General features: G+C 40.7%; 1 protein-coding gene across 7 annotated transcripts in view; it reads right to left on the bottom strand.

Annotated features, from left to right (window-relative positions):
* The window catches only part of LOC143297181 (uncharacterized), a 41,252-nt gene extending 13,964 nt beyond the window's left edge, over positions 1-27,288 (bottom strand). For 5 of the 7 annotated variants that reach the window (XR_013057221.1, XR_013057225.1, XR_013057222.1 and 2 more), the window contains exons 1-5: positions 25,944-27,288; positions 5,485-5,547; positions 4,269-4,397; positions 3,581-3,751; positions 2,949-3,079 (exon numbers count right to left, since the gene is read on the bottom strand). Coding sequence is in view for 1 of the 7 variants with exons in the window: in XM_076609395.1 (XP_076465510.1) it covers positions 2,949-3,079; positions 3,581-3,751; positions 4,269-4,397; positions 5,485-5,547; positions 25,944-26,192 (743 nt within the window). In the remaining 6 variants the exon portion in view is untranslated. Of the gene's footprint in view, positions 1-2,948; positions 3,080-3,580; positions 3,752-4,268; positions 4,398-5,484; positions 5,548-8,028; positions 8,125-15,504; positions 17,036-25,943 lie in introns of those variants that run through there. The other 2 variants (XR_013057228.1, XR_013057227.1) reach the window with 2 other exon arrangements.
* Positions 27,289-27,732: the final 444 nt, after the last annotated feature.

Below are 27,732 nucleotides of genomic sequence, written 5' to 3'. Positions count from 1 at the left end.
CATATGCCTGTGTCAGGTAGACATGGGGTTCAGTTGTTACCAGGTAGCATGGAACTGTTTATATTGCTCTGTGCTGATGATACTGCATTACAATCAACAACTCCCGTATGACTTCAGAATCAATGAAATATTCTTAAATCATGCTATCTGGTGATGAAGTTGAAAATTAATGTGAAGAAAAAAAATGATGATGTTCAGAAAAGGCGGATTTTTAGGTTGGCATGAGAAGTGGTTCTCTGATGAAGAGGAAATAAAAGTAGTGAATGAATACTGTTATTTGGGGTCTACATTTACATCAAAGATTAGCCCCAAAGGGGGGACTGAAATCTTGTTGTGAAAGGCAATAGGGCAACCATGAGACTTGCGAAGTATTTCCAAAAGTATAAAGAAATGTCACATGCAGTATTTTTCAAAATATTCAATGTAAAGGTACATCCTGTTCTATTGTATGCATCTGAAGTTTGGGGATATGAATAGACTGGAGAATATAGAAAGAAATCATTTATCAGAATGTAAGGGATTCTTGGGAGTGACAGTGTAAACAACTAACAAAATGCTTGTATGGTGGTATTGGTAGAGACCCGTTTCTTGTAAACTCTTTCTTAAATGTTATAAGATACTGTTTTAGAATAATGCAGATGAATCAAAATAGACTGCCATATTTGGATTATTAGGCGTTGCTTGGAATAGATGTAAATGAAAAATAGTGTTGGGCTTCCCTTGTTAGAGAAATCTTAAGTAGACCAGTCTTTAATTTGTGTGGTTACAACAAGGTTTCGGTGATGTGAAGGAATTTCTTATTATTTTCAAGACCTGTTCATTTAAGAATGGTCGGGTACTATCAGTGATAGAGAAAGGTATTCCTGCTGCAGATAATTAAAAATTATATTTGAAAAAGAACAATGCATAACAAATGCTGATAAAAAAATTGTTCCAGAGTGGTGTTGCCTCAATCCATATTCAGTGTACTTCCATTGAATAATAGTGTTCATAGGTACACTAAAATGATGTTTTAAAACATTGTCCTTTTTGCCGAGGTGAACTGGAAAATGAATATCATCTGTTGTTTGTTTGTTCTGTGTATACTGATTTACGGACAAATTTCTTCAAGTATCTCTCTTAGTACACTTCTTCGATCAAACAACGAACAGAGAAATTGTCAAGTATCGAAATTAATTTTCCATGCGATCAAATGGAGAAATCATCTCCTTAGACATGACCAGGTAAATGAAGATCACGTCTATGCACAGTATGATGTTGTGTGATGCCACTGAAGTGTTACAACACCCCACCCACCTATCAGTTACCTGCTTTTGATTTGGCCAAAGTTCACAAAAACATTTTCGTTCGTTCGTTCTCTCTCATTTTCCTTTATTGTTCATTTCCCCTCTCAGTATGTGTCAAATTACTGAGCTGCTCAGTGGTCTGAATCTTTCTTGTTCAAAAGCTGTAGGCTTGTCTCTCCCCTTTTCTCTCTCACGCAAACTGCAAACTGAACACGTACACAAACAAGTACAACCCAGTCATATGATACTGGAAGACAAACTTGCGGGAATGTTTGGAAGATTTGTCAGTAACTGCTACAAAACACGCCATAGCAGGGAGAAGTAACTGCTACAAAACACGCCATAGCAGGGAGAAGTAACTGCTACAAAACACGCCATAGCAGGGAGAAGTAACTGCTACAAAACACGCCATAGCAGGGAGAAGTAACTGCTACAAAACATGCCATAGCAGGGAGAAGTAACTGCTACAAAACACGCCATAGCACGGAGAAGTAACTGCTACAAAACACGCCATAGCAGGGAGAAGTAACTGCTACAAAACACGCCATAGCAGGGAGAAGTAACTCAATCTCTTGTTCTATATTTCAGTGTTTTACTTTTTGTGTGTGATATATGTAACTATGCATGGGAGTCTTATAAACCTTGCTGGGGTCTAATTTATATCAAAATTGAATCTGATTCTGATTCACGCGCGCACACACACACACACACACACACACACACGGCACTGACGCACGCGCCAAATCACACTACACACACATGCGCCAACTGGAAAACGAACACACCCGGCATGCTAATAAAACACGTCACAATGTGTTTACATACAAATTCCCGCCAGACATACTGAGGAGCATGTCAGAATCAGAACACACATGCACCAACTGTCGCTCCCAACGTACGCACAAAAGCGTCATGGAAATGTCTTTCCTTTCCATCCCTTACCACAGCTCTTACCCCCACCCCCTCTCCAAACCCCTCTCTCTCCTCTCTCGCGCGCAATCAAACACACAGATGCACGCACGCACGTACCCACACACACACACACACCCACAGACTCTCTCTGTATCTCTCTTTCTGATCTCCTCTTTCTAGCTCAGTTACGAGCGCGCTCACAAATCCAAATCATCCGCCACACACACACACACACACACCCACCACGCATGCTGACAAGGCACAGTTCAGCAGTTGGTTGAGCGCCAAACAGGCACTTGAACATCAAGGTGACATCTGCAGCTCACTGTTGGGCCACCCGTCATCTTACTGGGCTTTCCCCGCAGTCCACCTAAGATACGTCATATGCTGTTCTGTTGGTGTCTGTGGAGATTAAGATACTCCTCCTTCCACCTCTTCGCTTCCTGTCTCTGTTTTTCAGTATCAAGGTGTATTTTCTTTGCAGCATTTTGCTAGCGGCAACTGTTAGTTGCCTCGGGCCTTTTAAGTGCGTGCTGCGCAAGGAGCTTCGATTTATCATCTCACAGGAAAGACTAGCACCCAGACCAAAACTCAAGGTGTGGTGGTGCGAGGGTCGGATAAAAAAAAAATCTCGGTTTGTGCGGGAATCGAGCCAGGTATACTCGCTTCCCAGTTGGCGCTCTCCCACTGGGCCACTGCTGGAGATGGTGACAAGATGTCAAAATGATTCCACATAGTGGTTCAACCCACCTGGCTTTGGCAATGGACCGCTTGTACTTCTTCTCCAGGAAGTGGATCCGTGATTCCAGCTGAGCGCACACGGCGGCTTTCTTGTTGTGCTCACTCTCACTGCGCGTCTTCTCCCTCTCTGCTTCCGTCACCTGAGACACATCATCGTGCGTATCATCATCATCACCATTATCATCATCGTTATGGTCGTCATCATCATCAGTCTATAGTCGTTATAACCATCAGTTATTATCAATAGCATTATAATCGAGCTCATGATAATAATCATCGTCATCGTTTTGATCACTCTCAGCCTCTCTCACATTAAATGTTTTCATTGCTGTTGTTCTTGCCTCCCATCATGAACTCTTTCAACTTCGACAACGGTTTCCCAAAATTAATATCACAATCATCATCATCATCATCATTATTATCCAAACTGCCATTATATTGTTGTCCTTAATTTTCATAATCTTTGACATAATTGCTGTCATCAGTCAAGTTCTTTATTACGCTTGTAACATAACCGTCGTCGTCATAACCCTCACACACTCTTTCACTCGTGCGTATGAGCACTCAACCTCCACCACTATAACCACCACCACCTTCTGCTCGTCCTCCACATCACCATCACAGCCTCCTCAGTGACTCACCCTTTCCACGGCGTGGCTGAGCGTCTCCTGCCAGGCAGAGTTGAGGGTTCGGGTCTTTGCGCTGGTGTCGTCCAGGCCTTTCTCTGCCAGAGTCACCATCTCTATGGCCGCACGGTAGTTCCCGTTAGCGCTCTGGTACTGACGGGCCGCCCGCAGTGCCTCGCTCTGGGCCTGAAAAGGCACGTCACCCACGGACTGTATATACATACATAACACTCACACACACACACACAAATTATATATAGAGAGATATAGATATATAGATAAATATAGATATATAGAAAACATGGGGTTTTTTTTCAATGCTATCCTGTGATGTCAAGACCAGATGTTTGGAATCAGTAAGGACTTGTGTCACCGACGTCATCGGAAACGTAAATATGATCTCAGCCTGGGTTCGCTGAGGACTCACTGGGGGTGATGTCCCCGCCTTTGCTAGAATCATGTTTTCAGTGGTCGGCGGGACCAATGTTGGTCACGTCATGTGACATGTCACTGTTTCAAAAATAATGAAAACCATTATCATCGTCGTCATCATCATCATGATCATTACCATCATATTCAACACCCACCAACTATCAAAGCACGTAACTAAGCAAGAAACCAACCAGTCCACCACCACCCCCTCCCACAGGCTTTTGCCCCACCCTCCTCTCAGGGATCCATCAGACGACAGAGGCCTGCTGACCTGTTTGGCCATGTCGGACAGCTCGAAGTATTGGCGTGCCCTCTGGATGCTCTTCCTCATCTTCCCGCCAAGCTCCTCCATGCGCTGCGATGATGTCTGGAACGTGCTGCGGTACATGCCACGGGCCTCCTTTCAACAGGGTAGATAGATATGATTAATAGTAACGATTGGGGCATATGGAAATCTGCTGACATAAATTAAGAGAAAGAAACTTTGTTGGTATGACAACGTAACAAGATCCACTGGTCTTGCTAAAGCAATCCTCCAATGAAATGTTGAGGGAGGGAGACAGAGGACAAGACTGACAATGTCACATAAGGGACAGGAAAACTATTCACAGAGACCCGGGCTTTCACACAAAACCAACAGACCTGGAGGAATCTGGTAAACAGTTCTGTGCGGTGCCCTAATGATCCTTTAAGGAAGAAGAAGAGCAAAAACTCAAACTGCGATCATTCCATTGACAAGAATACAGTCCTGCGCTGACTGGGACACTCTCGTTTCGGGTTGGGAAGGGAGAAGAGGATAAAGTGGAAGAGGAGATGGAAGGTCAGGGAGAGGAGTGACAAAGAGGGCGGAGGTGGGGGTGGGGGTGGGGCCTAACAAAGGTATGGACTTAAAAAACTGACACTGGCCTATCTAGTCTTTATTTCAATACCAATACAAGATATATATATATATATATATATATATATATATATATATATATATATCTACAATTAATCATTTGAGAAAAACAAGACAGGTTTTGTCATTACAATCATCTGCACATATGACTTTCAAATAAAGTTTACAAATAACGCTAATAATATAAAGTTATATCATGCTTTCTAACATCTCAGACTGCTTTGCAATAACAAAACAAACAAACTACGCCCACACACGTTAGACAGACACAAAGCACGCCCAAACACCCCATACATCCGAACCCGTCTCTCTCTCTCTCTCTCTCTCTCTCTCACACACACACACACACACACACACACGCACTCCTTTTCTTCATGATCATTTGAAGCTCGTTACATATCGTTCCCATTCCCCTTGAAGTTCACGAGCAGCTTAGGCCTAATGTGAATAAACCATCTTCAGTCAGTCTTCAGTCTCTCTCATGCACGCATGTACGCACGCGCACACACGCAGAGAGAGAGAGGGAGACAGAGACAGAGACAGAGAGAGAAGAAAATTCAAGCAGTAACAAACAGTCGGTATAACTCACGTCCAATTCGTTCTCCAGTCTGTTGACCTCGGCACAGCTTTGGTTCATGATCTCCAGGTTTTCCTGCAACATAACACACAAAGTGTATAATCATCTCTTTCCTCACGCCACTATCTTTCTTGTTCTCTTCTCTACACACACACACGAATATACAAGTACATACACACGCACGAATATACAAGTACACACACACACGCATGCGCAGACACATACACATAAAAAAGAGATAAAAACGCGGGCACGCAACACACACACACACACACACATATATATATATATATGTATGTATGTATGTATGTATGTATTTCGTAATGCTGATTGGCCGGCGTCTGAGTTTGGCGATTGGAGGAGCGTGGTTGGCAGTCAGTCTTCAAGCAGACGGGTTGCAGAGTAGACCTGCCCAGCAGATTTATTCCTCGGTTGACTGTGGGCTGACCGGTAAATATGTTCTTTAAAAAAAATACCATTTCTTCGAATGCATGTTCGAATTAGGACAGGGAAAAAAACCTCTGAATTATTTTAAATGATAGATTTATTTGTGTAACTAAAATGATGTTAAAAGTTTGAAATAATGGAGAACGGATGTTTTTGCGAATGTGACGGTGAGTTTCATTTGTGACGATATGCTTACTGTTATTGAGAACTGTGAAAACTATTAATATTATAAATGTATTAGTAACTGTATGGATGGAGCAAGAAAGTAAATTTGTTACATGTGTAAAAAGCAGACAGCAATGGAGGTGGAAATGAAAGAGCGACAATATAATGATGATTATTATTCATGTTATACTTTAATGCCTGCATTGCAATATACACGAAATATATCCAGGAATTTGGTGCTAACGTGGGACATTACCAGTAATGTATTATTAGGACGATAGATTTGATCCCTTCGCATGGGTTTGAGGGGAAAGAAAATACCGTCTGGGCAGACGCGGAGGGTACACAAGCATCCTCGGCGGGGAGAGGCTGTGCTGCGTGATGGTTTTTTGTTTGTTTGTTTGTTGTTTTTTTTCCGCCTCTGATGACGACGCTGGAGGTTGTGTGAAACTTACTGACTGTATTCTGTGCTTCGATGTGTGTGACTGGTTCGACGTCTGGTTTGGCAAATGTGTGGCTCAGTGGTGCTGAGAGACCTGACAATTGAATTAATTTGCATAGATTTATATAGTGCCTGACTGTTGAACTGCAGTGTGTGCAGAAACTCTTAAAACTTAACACAATTATATTTATTAGGATGTTATAGCCACACTCCATAGCGTGTATGTAATAGTTAAATGTGTGTGTGTCTTCTGTGTTTCTTGTTAGAAACTTGTGTATTATATATGTAAAATTTGTTTTCAGTTATATTGTTTAAATCAAAATGTTGGCGTAAGACTGCAGAGTGAGAGAGTAAGAATGTGAGAAAGTAATAAGGCACACAAACACAAATTCTGATAGTAAAATTATTGTCTTCCCTACTCTGCAGTTTACGACACTTTTGTTAACTCATTTATAAAGAAAGAAAATAAAACTGGTGAACATACGTCTTGCTTCAGGCCTCGTGGGCACAAAAACATCTGTTAAATCACCTCCAACACGTACAATTGCTTTCACAACAGAATAAATTGACCTTCAAGCATTCAGTATCTTACCATTCTTGTACAGGACGGTCCATAACTTTCCTCAACATGAAGTGTCAAATGCATTGCTAAAATATTTAGTTATAATTTTGTTTCTCAAGCTGTTTTTGTATCATAGCAAAAAGAATGAAAATGTAATCAGCTGTATTGTAACCTTTCCTGTATCCAGCTTGATCACCAATAATATTTTGAACAGTCCAGTTTGCAATATTATGCTTATTCAACACAAAACTGTACATTTCACTACAAATGTTAAGAAGCGGCTAGCGAGATCCCTCGATAATTATCAAGTATACTCGTGTATCCCATTTTGTGCAATGGTTGATTAACTGACAAATACTGTGTGGTGTTAGATACTGTGTAATGTTTCTGCTAGTCGCCCTTGCCCAGTACCACCGTCATGGACAAGAACTATCTTTGAGAACATTACAAAACCTTACCCATCGTGGACCCAAACCTACTCTAAGTGTACGGAATATTTATACTGAATAAATCTCGTCGACGGTTGTCCATAACAAGGATTTCCCTTTCCCTCAACTTCACAAAGACATGAAAAAAATATGCATGCTGTGGATAAAATGATGCTCCAAACTGATATTTGGTGTGTCAGTCTCTCCAAAGTCGAAACCAGATGAGGCTCTGATTGGAATTTTAAATAGATCAGTTCGAATACTTAATGGCAGAGATTTGACAAGAAACACGCTCAAACACAGAGGATTAAACCAAATAACTGATATAATTATAAAACCAAATATAACTCGTAAACTTGCAAAAATATTAAGGAACACATACAGGAATAGTTGAGGACTTAACCCCACTTAACTTGAAACGTTTAATGGAAGTAAAAAACAACTCGTGTGTAAAAAAACTGCTGGACAAAGGAGAGAGTGATTTATGCCAAACTGAAAGACAATACAATTACAAAAGTGGTGCACGGAGACATGAGTGTTCTGAAGGACACATCCGCCATCACTCCAGGCCCGGACCACACAGTGTCACCAGCGCACAGTGAGCAGAGGGAGAGACGTTCCAGACTGCCAGGGAGGTTCCAACGGCAGGTGGCTAGCGAGCTGCTGACAGGAAGAAGTCCAAAGACCAGCAGCCAGCGAAGGTACAGCCAGCCAGACACCAGTCGTCCTCCCCCAGCCAGTCCCAGAAGCAACGGGACCGCCAGCAACCAGTGGAGAGCCAGGCCATGGAGACTGAGCAGACACTGACATGTCCCAGAGAAAAAGTATCCACCCAGCTTTGAAAGGCAAATTCTATATTTTGACATTCATTTTTTAAATTTTTTATGTAATTTTTTTTTTTTTTGGGGGGGGGAGGAGATGTGGAGGGGCGGGGGGGGGGGGGGGGGGGGGTGACGGTTGGTGGTGGAATGTATTGTTTACTCCAGTGAGGGAGAAGAGGATAGAGAATGGAGGGACTGTGTGATAGGAAGACGAAGTAGGGATGGGGGAATACCGTACATTTATACGTAACATTATTACTGACCTTTCTTTGCTGCCGCTGTTGATGCAGTCAATGTGATAATGATGAACAGTGGTAATGATGAACAGTGGTAGGAGTGGTGACAGTGATGGTGACGATACGTATTGCTATTATTATTCTTTGCATTATGGACAATATTAATTTATTATTTGTTATTATTAACAATCTTTTTGTTACTATAGTTTTTATAGTGGCAGTGATGGCGAAGATGAGTGTTATTCTTTGCTTTTTTGACAATACGGTTTTAGATTTCGCATTATTGAGTGGGAAAAAGACAAACAGACAAGCAAAAAACAAAACAAAACAAAAAAACACACACCCCAAAACAGAAACCAATAAAACAAACAAACTAACAACAACAACAAAAACAGTGACTAACATCACGAAGGCCTGATTGACTGAACCAATGATGGAGGGGGGGGGGGGGGGGGGGGGGGGGTAAACTTGACCTCATTCATCTCTGATGGAGATCTGTAGGTCTTTTTTCAGGAAGACATGTAGTTACACTTCTTTGTATACCCCCACACCCCAACCTCCCCGCTAGCACGCGAGCGAGCGTGGATGTGCATGCACACCGCGCGCGCGCGCGCGAGCACGCACACACACACGCGCACACACATCCCTCTGCCCCCTCTTTCTTTACAGGCAATTGTGTGTGTGTGTGTGTGTGTGTGTGTGTGTGTGTGTGTGTGTGCTGCGTCTGGTGTTCGAGCTACGTGGAACTTTTGTTTGTTTGTTTGTTTTTTAGTGTTTTTTTTTCCACACGTGCGATGATTTAAAAAAATTTTTTTTTTTAAACTTGTTTATTTACTTTATTATCTTTTTTTTCTTCTTTTTTTTACCTACCCAGTGGGTGAGCGGGTTGGTGTAACTCGAGCAACTTGAAACGCTTTTTTCACGGCAATTTACCTGGAAGTCGGATTGACTGAACTGTTTGATTATTGGGAAATGGATGGGGGGGATGGGGTGTGTGTTTGAATTCGACTTATTACTTGTCCACTACTGATAGTGCAATCCACATTTATTCCGCCTCTGGTTTCTGTGAAAGTTCTTTTCCTTCTTTATTTTATTTTTTTTTCTTATGAAAGACATTGGGTTCTGCTATGTGTGTGTGTATGTGTGTGGGTGGGTGTGTATCTTCCGCTAATATTAAGTGTGCGCGTGCGCGCACGAACAGGCACACACATACTCCCATTGCCCCCCACGCCCCTCTTTATCCCATTTTCTTCACATGCTTTGTATACATACTTGATTCCCCACCCCCAACCCACCCCCTCCTGGCCAGTGGTTTGGTGGCGTCTGGATTTGGTGTGATCCTAGTAGCGTGAAGCGTTTTTCATGTGCAACATGAAAAATGGTCTCTCACGATTCTACATCATTGTGGAGTGAAACGTTACTCTTTTTTTTTTTTTCTGTTTTTTTTTTTCCTTGTGTGTGTGTGAGTGTGTGTGTGACCATTTTCCACTCGACCTCCTCCCTCCAACGACCCGACCCCCTTCCCACTCTCCTTCGGCAAGCAAGGAATCCTTCAGCACCTAGTGTTGTGTTTCACAAGAGAATTCATAAAAGAAAAAAAAAACTGCATTCAAAATCATTCAGTTTGATTTGTACATAACTTTACCTTACAGTATGTCACTTTTTCTAGTGAAAATGTAATATAATATGTCTCGATTTCGGTTTGTATTTCTTGGTATTTTTTCATCTTCTTTTTTTAAATTTATTTATTTATTTATTTATTTTAAATAATTATTTCTTACATGTTTTTTCAAAGAAGAAACGTGCTTTTGATGAGTTCACTTAAGATCACATATGCCTTAATTTGCAAACTAAGTCGTGTTTTATTTATTCATTTGTTTAACCAGTTATTCCTTTTTTTGTAGTTGAGCTCAATAACGTCTATTGAATGCAACCATGTCAGAGAGAGCGACTGTTCAAGAAAAGGAGGATGAGTGGCCATGTGAATGCAAGAACTGAACGAAAGCGAGCAGGTTTTTTTTTTAACGGGTTAACACTTTATATGAGGTGGCTGAGGAACGCAAGTGACACAATTGTAAAATTATCTATATTATAATGAAAATGAGTAAAATGGTTATTAGAATAATGATACAATACAATGAATAGTCTTACGTTGTCATCTCTCAATTGCCAAGGCCTTGGCAAGTTTGCTAAAAGAAGAGATGTCCTTCAATATCTGAGACAAAAACAATATATATTTTCTACAAGACACACATTTCCTCCTAAATCTGAGCGTCAAATTAGAGCAGAATGGGGATATGAATGTGTATTTTCATCCAAAAATAAGAGATCTAGGGGGGTAGCTATTTTACTTAACAACAATTTTGCCTTGAAGATAGAGAAATGCATCAAAGATAGCCAGGGAAATTACATAATTCTTATAATAAATACCATGGGTGAATAAATTGCTCTAGCTAATGTATATGGACCGAATAGAGACGACCCATCATTTTTTAAAGACATCAGTCAAAAACTTGAAGATCTGTTAGTAACAAATATCATAATAGCAGGAGACTGAAATCTTGTTATCAACCCGAATTTAGATTATCATAATTACAACATATTAATAATACTAAAGCAAGGGATACAGTACTGGATATGATATCACAATTAGAACTAGTAGACATTTGGCGAGAATTTAATCCAGAAATTTTACGATACACCTGGAGAAGAACAAATCCATTTCAGCAAAGTCGGTTAGATTTCTTCCTAGTTTCTGAAACACTTATCTCTGACGTAAAAAATGCAGACATTTGTTATGGATATCGTTGTGACCATTCCCTCATAACATTAGAAATGATGTTTAAAGCAGAAAAGAAGCATAAACCTTTTTGGAAATTTAACCCTTCCTTGTTAAAAGATCAGATATATGTAGAACGTATTAATGAAACTATTGAAAGGATAAAGGAACAATATGCAGTACTGATATATTCCCGGGATAAAATCAAAGATATTCTAAATAGCGAATTGCACTTCACAATATCAGACCATTTATTTTTTAGACACCCTGTTAATGGAAATAAGAGAAAATACTGTAGCATATGCCATTGAAAAGAAAGGAGAGCAAAGAGTAAAAGAAGAAGGTCTGGAACAAAACATACAGGCGATAGAAAAAAATAGTGATAGAAGTGTAAAGGAAGCATACCAGTTAGAGGAAAAGAAGAAACAATTAGAAGAAATAAGAAAAACAAAAATGGATGGGATCATCATTAGGTCAAAGGCAAGATGGGCGTCACAGGGAGAAAAAATAACAAAATACTTCTGTTCACTAGAAAAAAGACACTTTGTGAGTAAACAAATGCTAATACTTGTTACAGACAATGGACAGGTCTTAACGAAAACAGAGGAAATGTTAGAAGAAACTAGGTCTTTTTACCAAGAACTATATAAAGAAAGAAATACACAAGAGGTTGACTTAGGTACTTACGTCACAAATCTACCACATTTAAGTGAATAAGAAGCTGAGGTACTGGAGGGAATTATTACTAAAGAAGAAGCATCTATAGCATTAAAGAATATGAATAATGACAAAAGTCCAGGAACTGATGGAGTGACAGTCAGTTTCTTTAAGTTTTTCTGGAAACAACTTGGGGATTTTGTAGTCCGTTCTATTAATGAAGTATTTTACAAAGGAAGAATGTCTATAACACAAAGGAAAGGGGTAATAGTATGTCTACCTAAAGCAGATAAGCCTAGGGAATTCTTAAAAAACTGGAGACCAATTACTCTTTTAAATGTCACCTATAAAATTGGAACAGCATGCACTGCAAATCGAATCAAAGCTGTCTTACCAAAACTGATAAATGAAGATCAAACGGGGTTCATACCAGGAAGATATATTGGGAATAATTTAAGATCTCTGTATGATATGATTCATTACCTGAAAAAAAAAAGAACCTACCAGGACTGCTCGTATCGATAGATTTTGAAAAAAGCTTTTGACTCGATTAATTGGGGGTTCATGAAAAAGGTACTGAAAAAATTTGGATTTGGGGAGGATATATGCAACTGGGTAGCCTCTTTTTTTTTTATAATGATATAAAGCCTTATGTAGTAGTTAATGGAAAGGTATCCCAACACTTTGATATAAATAGAGGGTGTCGTCAGGGAGTCCCGATATCGCCTTATTTGTTTGTCCTATGATCAGAGATACTTGCATGCAAAATTCGTGACGACGAAAAAATAAATGGTATAAAAATATCCGACACCGAATTTAAAATAAATCAGTTTGCATACGATACAACATTCACATTAGAAGGAGACAGATGCTCATACGAAAGGTTGTTTGAAACACTAAATGAATTTGAAGATATTTCAGGCCTAAGACTTAACTGTGAACAAACAACAAATGTTTGGTTAGAAAAAAAGAAGATTCATCTGAAAGATACTTAGTTCACAAAGAGATGCAATGGAATCCAACAAAGTTCAAAATATTGGGAATTTGGTTTACTAACGAAATATCAGACATAACAAATATTAATATTGCAGATAAATTTGTTGATGTGATTAATCTATTCAAAACGTGGGCAAAAAGAATATGTACGCCTTTGGGTAGAGTGGCAGTACTAAAATCCTTAATACTTACAAAATTAACTTACTTATGGATTTTACTGCCCAAACCGCCAGAAAACGAACTGAAAAGACTGCAAAAAATGTGCTATGAGTTTGTATGGGACAAAAAAACAGACAAAATCAAAAGACAGTATTCGGTGCAAAACATTGAGCAAGGAGGTATAGGAATACCGGATATAATAACTTTCGTTAAGTCCTTAAAATTGTCATGGGTAAGGAAATTATACACAAGAACCCAAAAGTCGAGGCAAATACTACTTAAACAATGTCCAGAAATAATTAACTTAAACTGTTACGGAGCCAAAAGATTTATCAAAAGTAAATGTAACCACTTCTGGAAAGATGTATTCGTAGCATTTGATCAATTCAACAACCACGTAAAATTACAATGACTGGGCAAAAAAGAATGTGTATTTAGTAAAAGATGTATTAAGTGAAGACGGAGGCTTTCTGAGCCATGAACAATTCTGTAAAAAAATGGAGCATAAGGGTTAACTACTTACACTATCAAAGTTGTACACAAGCAATAAAGCAATACATTAAAAAGGAAAGGATAGTAATAATCAACAACGAAAGTAACCAGAACACAAAAGCATTAGACATGATATGTAGAGTTACAAAAGGATCAAGAACATATTATAATATTTTGCTTGAAAAAATAGAAATATATGACATAAAACCGTTCGTTATTTGGGAGAGAGAACTGGATGTTGTAACAGACTGGAAAACTGCTTTAGAGTTAATTAAGAAGACGAAAGAAATCAAACTAAAATGGTTCCAAATCCCAATTTGCTTTAGAATTCTAGTCACAAATAGTATTCTTAGGAGAATGGGATTGACAGAATGTGAAGAATGCAACTTTTGCAATATTGAAAAAAGATACTATACATCATTATCTGTGGGAATGCAGCCATATACAGTCTTACTGGTTAGAACTGGAAACATTATTGAAAGATAAGTGCCAAGTGTGTGAGAGATTATCCTTTAATACTGAACTTGTTTTGTTTGGAACTGACGACAAAACGAAAACAGACGAAATACTCAACCTGATTATATTATGGGCTAAATTCTTTATATACAAAAGCAGAATCAATAAAATCAGACCAACAATATCAGCATTCGTGAAGGAAGTACAGTACAACTACCGCACTGAAAAATATGTGTCCAGAATGGAAATGCGCGATAACAAATTTGAACAGAAGTGGTTCCCGTATATGGGAATAATAAACGATTTAAATGATTAGTCTAGTATGGTACATCGGAATATATATGAATGGTTAAAGAAACTAGTTTTTTGCTGCCAGTATCATTGCTGTCTTATTTCTACTTTATTGTATTTTATTTTTGTGTACAACACTGCCAACCACACGTACAGACATACCGGCGACAGGCGAATTTCTGCAACACCATATGCTAAATCTCAATTGCCATTTATGTATCTGTGTTGAATTGAAATATCAAATGCTTTGGTGCCATTATGCCAACATTCAAGTGTTTGTGTGTAGCCCATTTCGTTTGCCAATGTGTGTGTGTGAATGTGCGCGCGAGAGTGTGCGAGAGTGAGCGTTCTGTGCATATGTGAGTATTGGGCAGGAGGGGGTATGGGGGCGGGGGGTGCGGGGGGGGGGGGGGGGCGGGGGGGGGGGAGGGGTGTATGCGTGTTTGTGTCTGGCTGTTTGCTACTCTGTGTATGTAAGAGAGAAAGAGAATAACATAATGATCGGACAGATGGCTAGCTTAGAATATACACAATATTATGTAACAGGTTTTGATGTTTTGATAATAATAATAATTGATAATACTGTTATTGTTGTTTTTTCTTCATGATTATGTTTGTACATTCTAAGAACCTGTACTAAACTGGATTATTCTCTGTGTTCCCTCGATGTCTCAGAAGGAGATTACGTTACTAGTTTTGTGGTATATTGACCGAGGGATTATACATTAAAGAGTATGTGTGTGTGTGGGCCTCACTGTGTGCGTTTGTTGGGATTGGGGAGATGCAAAAACAAAAACAAAAAACCCCCACAAAAACCTTGCAGTTGGATGAATGATATAACTTCAGTGAAGCGAGGGTCAGTGTTTATGTGTTTTCCTTGAAGCAGATTCTACGGTGTAATGCTTCATTGTTTTTGTTGGAATCAAAGAATGTATTTTGTTATATTGTTTACCCAAATGTGAAATGTGATTACGTGTTTCTTGACAAATATAACCTCTGCAAGGGAGAAAGAAAAACAACAACCTTGATTCAGGTATAAAATACAACTGAAAAAAAACCCCGAAAAACAAACAAACAAAAAAACCTTGCTAAAATACTCACCGAAATTGTTGAAAATACTTTTGTCAGAACAGCGATTTCCACTGCACAACGAATTTTTAGCCTTTCGGTGATCTAGCAAAACCAGCAATGGAGACGCGCATGCGCACACGGTTCTCGCTAAAAACAACAACAAACAACCAGGGAGTCCCGACGAAAGTGGGCCTGCACACCCTCCCTATTCGTCATCCACACGTTGAAGTTTAGTAATCAACTTGGAACTCGAGGCCAATCATATATCATTTCAGCAATTTGTTTAGTTTGGTTTCTATTCGTTCCGACTGTTCCAACTGACTGGCAGAAGGGGTTCTCTGTGAATCCTTCATGGAACCAGACCGTGGGTTGGATTCAACTTGCCCTGACAGCAGCAGCAGGAATCACAGATCTGGCAGTGGATGTAGCGACAGGCTGTCAGTTGGAAGCAAAGGCGCTGTCACGAAAGGACTATATTATGTTGCTAGTCTGGCCAACAGCGTCCAAGATTCGGTTTGATATATTTCTTCATCCTCAGAGACTCGCCAATTGTACGCAGTCCGTGAACTCCTGTGAAAAGTGAACTGTACAGGCAGAATGGAGCACTGCATGTGATTAGTGTGAAGATGACAAACCCTGTGATTTCCAGCTCGTTGTGAACTTTGCTGCTGAAAGGTTCATGGTTTGCAAAGGAACTTTTTCGGCTTGCCTTTTTCAGTAACGGGTTTGGCAAGTTCGGTGTACAGATGTACAGATCGCTTTTCTGTGTGATTCGATGTCGTTGCCCATTGTAAAACAAAAAACAAAAACAAAACAACAACAAAAACAAAAAAAACCCACAAAAACAATCACAGTTTATGAAAAAATACACACACACGAACAGACAAATGATACACAAAACTTATTGTTGTGTCCAACATGTCAACACCATTCAGCACATATGAAAATTAGATGCGGTTGATCCAGCAGGAGTAAATCAGCGAGATCGGGAAGCTTGGACTGGAGGGGACATACGATGAGACATGCAGAGACAGTGTTCCCCACATTGTCCACACCAGAGTACCACATCATATATCAGAGTTACGGTCAACAGAGACAGTGTTCCCCACATTATCCACACCAGAGTACCACATCATATATCAGGGTTGTTACAGTCAATACTGACCACATGAGGACAACAGCTCAGTTAGGGACAACAAGACTAACTGTTGTTCGTCACACTTATTTGCTCTGGGTTCAATCTGACATACAAATGAACCTGCTGGCAACCAACCTCTGGGCCACCCGGCTGTTACATGACACTACTAAACGTGGTTTTTAGGAGCACATTGTTTTCGCTTCTCCAGTGGTGTAGTTTTTTAACATGCATACCTACGCTGGCACGCACACACATGCACGCGTGAGCGCGTACACGGAACACACAGACAGACGCGTGCGAGAATGAGCGCGCGCGCACACACACACACGGATCGCCAGTGCCGGCTAATATCACGCCAGGAAAAGACGGTAAGAAAAAAGACAGAAAGGAAAACAAAACGAAAGACCGACCTACAATCTAACGCTGTGTTTGTGAGTGCGCGTACGTGTGTGTGTGTGTGTGTGTGCGTGTAGTGTAGTGTGTCTGTGCGTGCTTGCATGTGTGTATGAAGACTTCACAACTTCACTTCCTCTTTGCTTCAAGTTTCTCCGAGGCGATTCAGACTGAACAGTCACGGTCCCCATCCCTCTCCCTCCCTCCCTCCACTCCTTTCCCACATCCACCTTCTCTGCACACACCACTTCCCTTCCAGATGGAAAAACAAGTTTCATTTTATAACGGAACGAAAAGGTTAAATATTAACTTTTTATTTTTGCTTGTTTCTTTTCTGTTGTTTTTTTTGTTTTTGTTTGTTTGTTTGTTTGTTGTTGTATTTTGAGTGCTGGGTGGGAGGGAGGATGTATTGCGCTTTTTTTTCTTGGTGACTGTTGAATGCAAGTATGTTTTCTTTTCTTTTTTTGAATTCTTCATTTTCGCTTTAAAAAGATTTTAAAATTTCTTTGTGATTGTTGCAAGTGCTCTGAACGTGGATTTTCTTCAGTGGCCAGGAAAATTAACATAAAAAAATACTAAACACGAACAAATCTTATTTTTTCCGTGCTCCTGGACAATGTTTGCATTCTTTGATTGATTAACGTCCGACATGTTTGCAGTTCCTAGCTCAGCTTTCTTCCGTAACCCAGTCCCCATAGTTTAAAGCCCATCATGAAACCACTGTGGTAAATCCAAAACACGATAAGAATAATACGCGGGTAACGTCAGGATGTGGAGGCTATGCCTGTCCATGCACATCTGTCATATATATGGGCTATATGCTATGTTCATATATATATGTATATATATATATAAATACATATATATAATTATATTTCTAGACATGTCCAGTTCTCCATCACATAGGAACTGCCACATATCCGTGGAGGTCTCAAACAGATGAGTGTTCTCTCCCAGCAGTCTGGACAGACGGATCGAGGTGCTCGTTTTTGTACAAGGACTTGTCACTTAAAAGAAAAAGTCAACCTATCTTCAACAAAAATGACTTTTTCACACCCACTGCACTCCACTTCCCCGTTCACCCAAACCACGTCAATTCCCTTCCGACGAAAAAATGTTAATTGGCAACTTTGACACTTTGTCACCCTACTCCCTCCCAACCATTCTCTCCTCTTCCGTTGCCAAGTTGTCAAACTTGCGGTGCACAGATAATTGCTTAACGACAGGTTAATATACAGATAAGTGGTGAACTTGTAAATCTGTCACTGTTAAAGGTAGCTGGCTGTCCGGGCTGTTATCCGCTGACCGTGAACACTACAACATCAACATCAATGGCCACCGTCTAGTTTTCAACTTCCGACCAACTGAACTACACGTATACACACACACACACAGAGACTCGCGCGCGCCCAGTCAAGCATACACTAACGAGGAAGTACACATGGACACAGAAGGATGTTTTAATATCAGTTCCGCATAGATCTTCCCCCTAACCTGCACCTCCCACCCTCCCCCTCCCTCTACCAGCTGGTGCAGCCTGTTGTCAACAAAGCAGCAATGTGCAATATTGTCCTGCCATGCTTTCCCCGGAGTTGCCCTGTCATTGGCGGTTTGCTATTGTGTCTCTTGGAGGATACACACATCCACGTTCTCTCTCTCCCTCTCTCACATACACACTGGATGACACACACACACACACACACACACACACATATATATATATATATATATATATATATATATATATATATGCACACACACAATGGAGGACAAATATGTACACACACGCACTCATACACACACATACACACAGACACACACACACAGAGGCCAGTTTAAACAGTTGCTGAACAATCTGAGTCATGTGTGTGTGTTCTACAGGCTTGTATTGGTGCATTATGTCGACTAGTTGGTATGCCTGTTATGTGCTATCAGTTCAAGTGATTGCGGTGTGACTGTCGTACCTTGTGTTGACTGTCACTACGTATGATACATTATCATTGCCCTACGTCAACCTCTGCCGGTTTAAGTGATACGAGTACTCGTCGTTCGCCAATACACGCACATCCGCGCGCCAACACAAGTACGGCGCACGCAAGCAAGCATGCGCGTACACACAGACACACACGCAGCAAACACACACACACACACACGTGCGCGGCGCGCGCGCGCATACACACACACACACACACATACACACCCACCCACCCTGATTCATGTTGTTGTTTTTCTTTCCTCGACAAAAATAATTTTCATTGAAAAGACCTTATTTTGAAGAGCAAACGAACGAACACATACGCCGAATCTTGTTTAAATAATGATTGTAGCATGGGTGTTGAGGGTTACTTCAACATAATGATCATTCAATGGACGCCCCATAGACCTCGACATACTGGTGTAACATTACAGTTTCTTACATACGGAATCGCTAACCACTGCCATGTCCTTAACACTGCATGGGATCTGCCTGTTGAATGTCAATCCAGTTTATTCGTCCTCACAGAAGCATCAGCAAGAACGTGTAATTTCGAACGTCTAGTGTAAAATTAATATTCAGAACTGTCACCTTTCTTCCTGTTTGGGCCACGTATGGCATCCTGTCACACGTTCCATTTTTCTACAGAAACAGTGGCTGACACGTGAGGACAGGTTGGACAGGATCCGGTATGCAGTTCGCATACCGTGGGGTTCTTCGTCCTGTTTGTTGGCTCAAGGTCCAGCCCACGAAGGCCATACCAGCTACAGAAACAAACTACACAATAGAAAATGGCGGTGGGGTGAGTGGGATAAGAAAAAAGAAAACGGTAAGAAACTCGAAATTTCACCAAAATGTGAGTGGAAACGGGAAATGAAAATTGAACAAAAATACGACCGTATTATAGTGCTGATCAAAACCCAAGGCCAGGCCACAGAAAGAGGGGGGAGAGGGGGGAAAAGAAGAAACAATGGTAATAAAAGCAGAATTATCTAGCATATTTAAATGAAATTACAAGGACTGAATATCACTTACAATTGAAAGAGCGAGGAAAGGGGAGGCAGGTCAATGTGAGGGTTGATATCGAACTTGAAGGGCATAACCTTATTGACTCAACCGCGTTCCACCTATCCAAGGAACGGTCTCTGTCATTCTCACAAAACTGTGGTAGAAAAAAAGAAAGCGATCTGCCATTAAACCACTCAATAAATGAATTGATGGAATATTGAAATATTAAAAAGAAAGCAAAATGAAAAAATGCGATAAAAAAGTCGGATTCACTGCTGAACTTCGACATGCTACAGATACTACGTGTTATATATATATATATATATATATAGAGAGAGAGAGAGAGAGAGAGAGAGAGAGAGAGAGAACGAACGAACGAACGAATGTTTTATTCAGATAAGGCCAGAGCCCCTTACTGAAGGGGGATTCATTGATACATGATAATTAGAAAATGACATGACACAGTAAGTGGACAATTCAGATCAACCAAAAATTGTTAGCACAATATCAACCATATCAACCAAAATAGTTAACACAAATATTCAAAAACATTCACGAGATAACTGTACGTAGTCTCTTCAATCCTTCATATATATATATATATATATATATATATATATATATATATATATATATATATATATATATGGCTAAGTTATACAGAGTACATTTCTGTCTTGAAGACATGAGTAAATTAAACCTAAAACTAGACGGATCGCTATAATATTTCGGTTGAATAAGTTTTTGTCTGAGGTCACACAAAGCAGGGCAAGATAACAAAAATGCAATTCATCTTCTTTACCCGAACTGCATAAACGGCATGTATACATGGGTTCATTTAGAATGCTATACCTGAAACTATGAGAAGCAATATTGGAAATACCAAATCTAAATTTTGTCAGTGTACATTTTATATATCTGTTCAGTCCTAACTCAATGTATGGCTCAATCACATGCGATGTTTTAAAAAGTCTAACCTGTGCGAATCTATCACTAGTTTGTATATGATCATGCCAATCTTGCCACCTGCAATCAATAATACGTTGTCTGAAACACTTTAAGAAACCTGCAATATCTTCCACCCCTTGATTATTCCATACAAATGCAAAACTATAAGAATTTAAACACTGACGAACACTCGTTGCCCAAGTCTTCTTGCCATTATTATCTAAACAACATATCATTTTATAAGCTTTAAATGGATATCTGTTTTCATTCATTCTAGTCAACTTTAGCCAATATTTAATACATTTGATATATGAATTTAGATAAATCGTGTGTCTCCCCAGTTCACCATAAACAAGATCATTTGGAGTTCGATTGTCTACATTAAGAAAACGTTTCAATGCAAACAAGTGCACTTTTTCTATTACTATTCTATTTTCCAGTCCCCAGATTTCTGCTCCATACTGTGATATTGGCTGAACTTGCGAATCAAATAATCTAACAAATACACTAAAAGAGCTACAGTCTACTTTATACAAAATATGAAGAATCAAAATAACTGCTTTTTTTTTTTTTTTTTTTTTTTGCTTTATTAGCAATGTCTTGACATGCAAAGTTGAAACTGAGTCTTGTTGAAAAATATGCATTAACGACAGTTATTCTTTCGCTTCCATATGACCATCTTTCGTTTCTTGCCAAATACCCTCCCTTACGAAAAACAACAATATTTGTTTTATCCATATTTACTTTTAGCTGTAAATTAGTTGCAGCAGTGTATAAACTGTAAAGTTGCCGCTGTAAACCAACTGTTGTTATAGACAGCAAAATCATGTCATCAGCAAAAAGTAGAACAAACAATTCAATCAAATCGAAAGTAACACCATGTTGACCATTTTGCATAATTTCTAACGCTAGTTCATTAATAAAAAGTGAAAACAAGACAGGGCTACAAACATCCCCTTGCTTAACCCCACGAATACAATTCACACAATCTGATAATTTTGCCCCCGATCTCAGAGAGAGAGAGAGGTAGGTAGGTCAGGTGGGGATTGGGGAGGGTGGCGTTATTGCTAGGGTTGAGGTAAGGGAGGGTTGGGAATGTCGCCCTTTGGCCTTAAATAGGGGTAGACGCATGTCTTATCTACTCAGATCTCAAAATATTTTACAGACCCTCTCTCCGCTCACACCCTGAACCCATCTTTGGCCCAGACTGACTTTCCTTCCTGCGTCCACCCATCCTTCATTCCACCCTTCGCCTACCTCCCCACTGATCCTCTCGCTCCCCACCCACCTACCCCAATCACCCTTTCCCAAACGAATGAACAATTTTTTTTTTTTACGAGGTCAGTTTTCTCTGTATCCGGGTCTTACAACCTAGATTGGGCTTGATACTGTGCATGTGTACGTGTACAGCTTTAATGTATGGCACTTGATATTATCGTTATCTACTGTGCTTGAATGCTTCATATCAAATTACGGCTTTCCAGTGACTCGACATTCTACACAGTGCATGCCTACCCCCGCCCCCACCCATCTCTCTCTCAATTCCTGCATAAACGCACATTGTGGCACATTCTTTTTAATGCCTGAACCCTCAAGTTTTCCGTCCCTCAACGCTAGTTCGAGCGCGCGCGCACACACACACACACACACTCTCTCTCTCTCTCTCTCCCTCTCCCCCCCCCCCCTCTCTCTTTCTCACACACAAACACATACTGACACGCACGTGCGCACGCATACACAAAAGATACACACAGACGCATACACAGACACACACACGCGCGCGCGCGCGCGAGTGCATGTTCAAGAGAACTCTTCGAACTGGGGACATCAGTCTTCTGTCAGTAGACCCAATGGAGCGTGACGAGCCTTCCACCCGCGAAGTGAGCATAATCATTATATCGCCGTCCACTCACTGAGATAGGTGTATGTGTACACCGGTCAACGCGGCCATTCCGCTGACGAAATGAAGAGCCTGATATCCCGACCTCCATCTGTGGTGTAAGAAGTCCCTTCTATTCAGAAATCAGTGATAAATTGAAGTGGAAATGACAGGGAGGGAATCGGAGTCCTTTTCGTTAATGCACTTATAGCTGTGCTCTTTTCGGGAACAAACAAAAAAATTGACGACCCTTGCAGGTTCCCGTGAGAACAATGTTTACTGCCTCATTCAGATGGCCGCCCCACTTGTGACAGGATCACCAAGGTACAACCCAATTTTGAACAACTACCCCTCCTCCTTGCCCCACATCTACACCCTCATCCCTCCTCTCTCGCACACACCCCACCCCGATCCCTCGCTAGTCCGCTGTGTCAACCGTTTTAAGCAGCAGTCAAGAGTGGGAAGTCGACAGATCAAAAGACTGGTTTCGGGTCAGGGCACATGCACAGGTAGTGACCATGAAGCAATCCGCCAGTTCAAGTCACATCACTACAGTGTGCCGTGTGCCTCAGTGTGGGGCGTGCTCTGCTTGTTAATTACCATGGGATGAACGGTCGTATCGTAGAGCAGTTGGAAAGCGAACAGGCTGTTAAAATTCCTCCACCCCTACACAAAGAAAGGAGTGCGTATTAAACCTCCCTGGATTAACCCCCTGGTTAAAGACCATCTCGAAGAGGAAGTGTATCATTTTGAGCAGTGGGAAATCATAATGACGGTCGTCGATGGAGTAATCGGTTGCGAAATATGGTATTCTGGGATAAATTTGGAAACCACTACCCCCACTTCCTTTTTTCGTATTCTCTCTCACTCTCTCTCTCTCTGTCTCTCCTTTTGCTGAATGCATCAAGTGTTGGTTAAAGACCTACCCAGCTCCTACAAACAGATTATGTAAACAGGCATACATGTTACTTCAGCAGTTTTGAGTTAGGCAATTGTAAATGGGTGGGTAAAATTAAACAAGTTCTTTCAGGTAAATGTATTTGGTGTTGTATGGTTTAGTCAGGGAGTTGGGAATGAAAGACGGTTTCTATCAGAATTTAAAGATCGCTTAGCGTCTTGTCATAAACAGAACTGGCATTCTAAAATGGAAGATGATGCGAAGTATTCTTGGTTCCATTCATTTACAACTATTTTACAACCGGAGAGATAATTTTTGGTAGTCGTTACCAATAAATGGCGCAGAGATATGCTAGCAAGATTCAGAAACAGAACCTTAGGTTTAAAAACTAACTAAAGATGGTTTGATCTTGCGGGATTAGCTGATTTTATGTGTACAGTGTGTATGGAGGATGTGAGAGGGGATGAAGATCATTTTTTATTTCACTGTAAAGCTTATGAAGACATTAGAACCAAGACACGACTTTTCCATATTGCTGCTGAGAAAAGGCAAGATGTGCTTAGTCTGTTATCCTCTGAAAATGATGAAATTACAATTTTGCTTGCCAGATACATATCAGAAGCTGTTAATATCACGAAAAGGAAAGTAGATGTTAATAACACGTAATCAATCATCACTAGTTATATGATTAGCCAGTCACAGCTGTATACACTTGATGGTCAGTCTATTGTATGTTGTTTCTATATTATGGTGTGCGTACTTGTTTTGGCACATACGCAAGTGTGCGATTTAGTAATTTGGTTTTTTAAAATTGATTTATTGACATTTTTTGCTTTGTTTATTGTTGTTTGTTTTCTTTCATCTACCACATTTGATGCTGCAACTTAGAACTGACCCCCTTGACATAAGGGCTGTAGTTAGGCCAATGTCAATAAAAAAAAAAGCGTCTGAAGCGTCTCTCTGTCTGTCTGTCTAGTTCGCTCTCTCTCGAACCTCTCATCAAACCTATGTTGCTTCACACACACACACACACACACAATCGACAAACATGTAGATATTAGCTAGATATCAGATAGATAAATTCATATGGTTCTAACAAAAACATTCATTGAACTTGATGTTCGATCCTTATTTTTGGATGTTTTCACTTCCACTTAAAAATTGGTCTTTAACAATTTATATCGTCTTAACTTTTTTTTAAACTTTTTTTATTTGACTAGTTTTAATATTTTTTGATTGTGTGCTTGATCAGATTATGTTTGAGCTTATAAAGAGCATAACTGGACAAATTAATTTTCATATGAATTGATCAAAGTATTCTGGCTGATTGGCTCATCAAGACTTTTATTCTTTCGCTTCTTTTCTTAATCGTCTTCTCCTCTCTCTCTTTCATCGGTTGTACACACACACAGTTTGAGAAATGGCAAAAGGGTTTACCGTCGTGGATAATGTATCGTGAAAAAAGAAGAAATTTTCTTAAAATGCCTCTCCTTCATATGATTGATGAAACGTGCTTGGTTGAGGATAGTGGTGGTGATGGTGGTGGTGGTGGATATATCTGTGATTCGTTGCTTGCACATACTCGTGCCAACTTCTTCTGGCAAAGTTCAACAGTACCGTCACCAAACCGGTGGTACACAGAGAGATGAACACACCCACTTTGCACGACTTGGTACAGAAAGCACGGTACTGCAATATGCAACTGAGTTGAATGTGTGGCGACCTCTAAGTATTAACTGTCAGTGACAAATTGATAGTGGTGGGTTGGGTAGTTCTGGCCATAATTTAGCAGGCCTCTAACACCGTGTTCCACTGTGCCTGTCACTGCCAAGGTTCAAAGAAACCAAACACTGTCAATTAGCTGTCAGCGGTTTATCTTAATGATATATTGTCTCCACGTTCACGAGGGACTGACATCAATGTATTATCCTCAGATACTATGAATCATGTAGATACTTTTAATTTGTGAGCAATGTTCAGTGTTGTCCGTCTGTCTGTCCGTTTCTTGTTTCTTTTCTCTTTATCTCTTAGTGTGTGTGTGTGTGTGTGTGTGTGTGTGTGTGTGTGTGTGTCACAGAGAGAAAGAGAGACAGAGAGAGAGAAAGTGCAGGCCCAATTTACAGTGTTCATGTTAATCACGTACCATGGTCGTGCACCCCAGCTGGCATGTGTGCAGAGATGCAGACTCACAACAAAGTCAAGTGCACAGTGTTTGGATGTCTTCACTCACCGCTACTCTTGGGTCCACCTCCTCCTCGTCCTCTGTCGTGTCGGAGCTGTCCACCACTTCCTCCTCCCTGCTGCCCCCATTCCCCTCCTCCTCCTTGGACCACAGGATTCCTGTCTGGTCCTTCTCCTCCAGCCTAGCCTGTGGGCTGGGACCCTGTGCTGGCTGTTGCCATGGAGACCCTTCCTCACTGATACTGCCCGTGTCTGGTGTCGTCTCCCCCTCTTCACACGACCCATGGCTGTCGGCCATCCTGGCCACTGAGGGAAACTATGATCTGGTGTACGTTACCTAAATGCCACACTGCAGTGGTACAGGCTTGCATTGACTATTCCCAATTCTTTTAATGTTGCCGCTGTTATTGTTGACGAGGATAAAGCTGACGACGACTGTTATCAGCTGGGTTTTGTGATGAAAATGAACATGTAACGAAGGAGTTCACCTGGAGAACCCTTGCTGATTAACCCAGAAGGCATGAAGTCAATTTAGCCCACCATGAATTGTTCCCATCCGATTGTCCCACTGATGACAGCAAGCCGACCAATACTGACGGGAGCGTTCTTGGTCAACTAATACACTGTAAATGATCACGCTATAGCTGTCAGTGCATACAGGCCATCAACAGTACGGTGTTGAATCACTCCACAGATGAACCATTTTGAATCAAGCATGGCCTGCCCCATGTATGTCTCAACTTTTCACCAAAATCAATAGGTTCACGTACACTTGCATACTCGGCTGACTGTCTTGACTGAAACACCTGTTGGGGCTTGGCTTTGTCTGCTGATAACACGCCACTGTTGACAAAGCCACAGCATACCTCGTACCATTTCGCTGACAGCATGCCCCAACGGCTTAGAGCGCGCTAAAATCTTTGAAAACAGCGCGTGATGTTTAAAAAAAAAAAAAAAAAAGAAGAAGAAGAAGAAAAAAGGTATTATCTACTGAACAACGATCTTGCTTTCTGTCGACTCCGGCCGACAGCTGTCGCGGTTGGAGCACACAAAAGCAGTGTGACACGAACTGCATGCCACACCGTGACAGGACACAGGCTGCTGTCTGAACCAGCTGACAACACGGCGAAGGCAGTTGACACAGTTTGAGAAATACGCCCACCACTTATTTACCAGATCCTCCCACCGGGAGCGCGCGCGCGTGTGTGTGTGTGTGTGTCCCAACTAGACGCTGTTCACAGACAGGATTACAGCAACACAGCACGCTCACACTAAACTCTTCTTTATAGACGTGTTGTCACTTACTTTTCTCCAAATTGGCGCACAGACGCCACTCAGCTGTGAGCACACACACACACACACACACAGACGTACACACAGCCAGCTTCACACTGAGCTTAACATTCTTGGTCATGCCAGTGTGTATTGTGTAGCTCCACTGACGACAGAGGCACATGCCAAGGAGTTTTTTTTTTTGTTTTTTTTTTTCATTTTTCTGTTCCTATCTGAGCTTTATCTCCCTCCGGACAACCACGTCCATTCACACAAAGTCTGTTTTTAATTCGACGATCGAGTGATTAGAAAAAAAGAAAGAAAAAACCCAGTTGTAAGCATCTGGTTGTCGGCCGCGGTATTTCGTGCAGCATGGGCGCGTACGTGCATGAGTTTGAGTACAGGGAACGAGCAATGAATAAGTCTTGCTTTCGTCATGCAGTAGACACAAATATCTCTAGTGTCTATCTTTCAGTCCATTCGTTTCGTTTCTCGTGTCAGTCGAATTTATTTATTTATTTATTTTTTTAGTATGGAAAAATTCAGAGCGAAGGATAAAATAACGT

This window comes from Babylonia areolata, chromosome 2 (assembly GCF_041734735.1).
Source record: "Babylonia areolata isolate BAREFJ2019XMU chromosome 2, ASM4173473v1, whole genome shotgun sequence".
Lineage (NCBI taxonomy): Eukaryota > Metazoa > Mollusca > Gastropoda > Neogastropoda > Buccinidae > Babylonia > Babylonia areolata.
The sequence above is the reverse complement of the archived record's forward strand: the minus strand, read 5'-3'. Positions and strand labels throughout refer to the sequence as shown.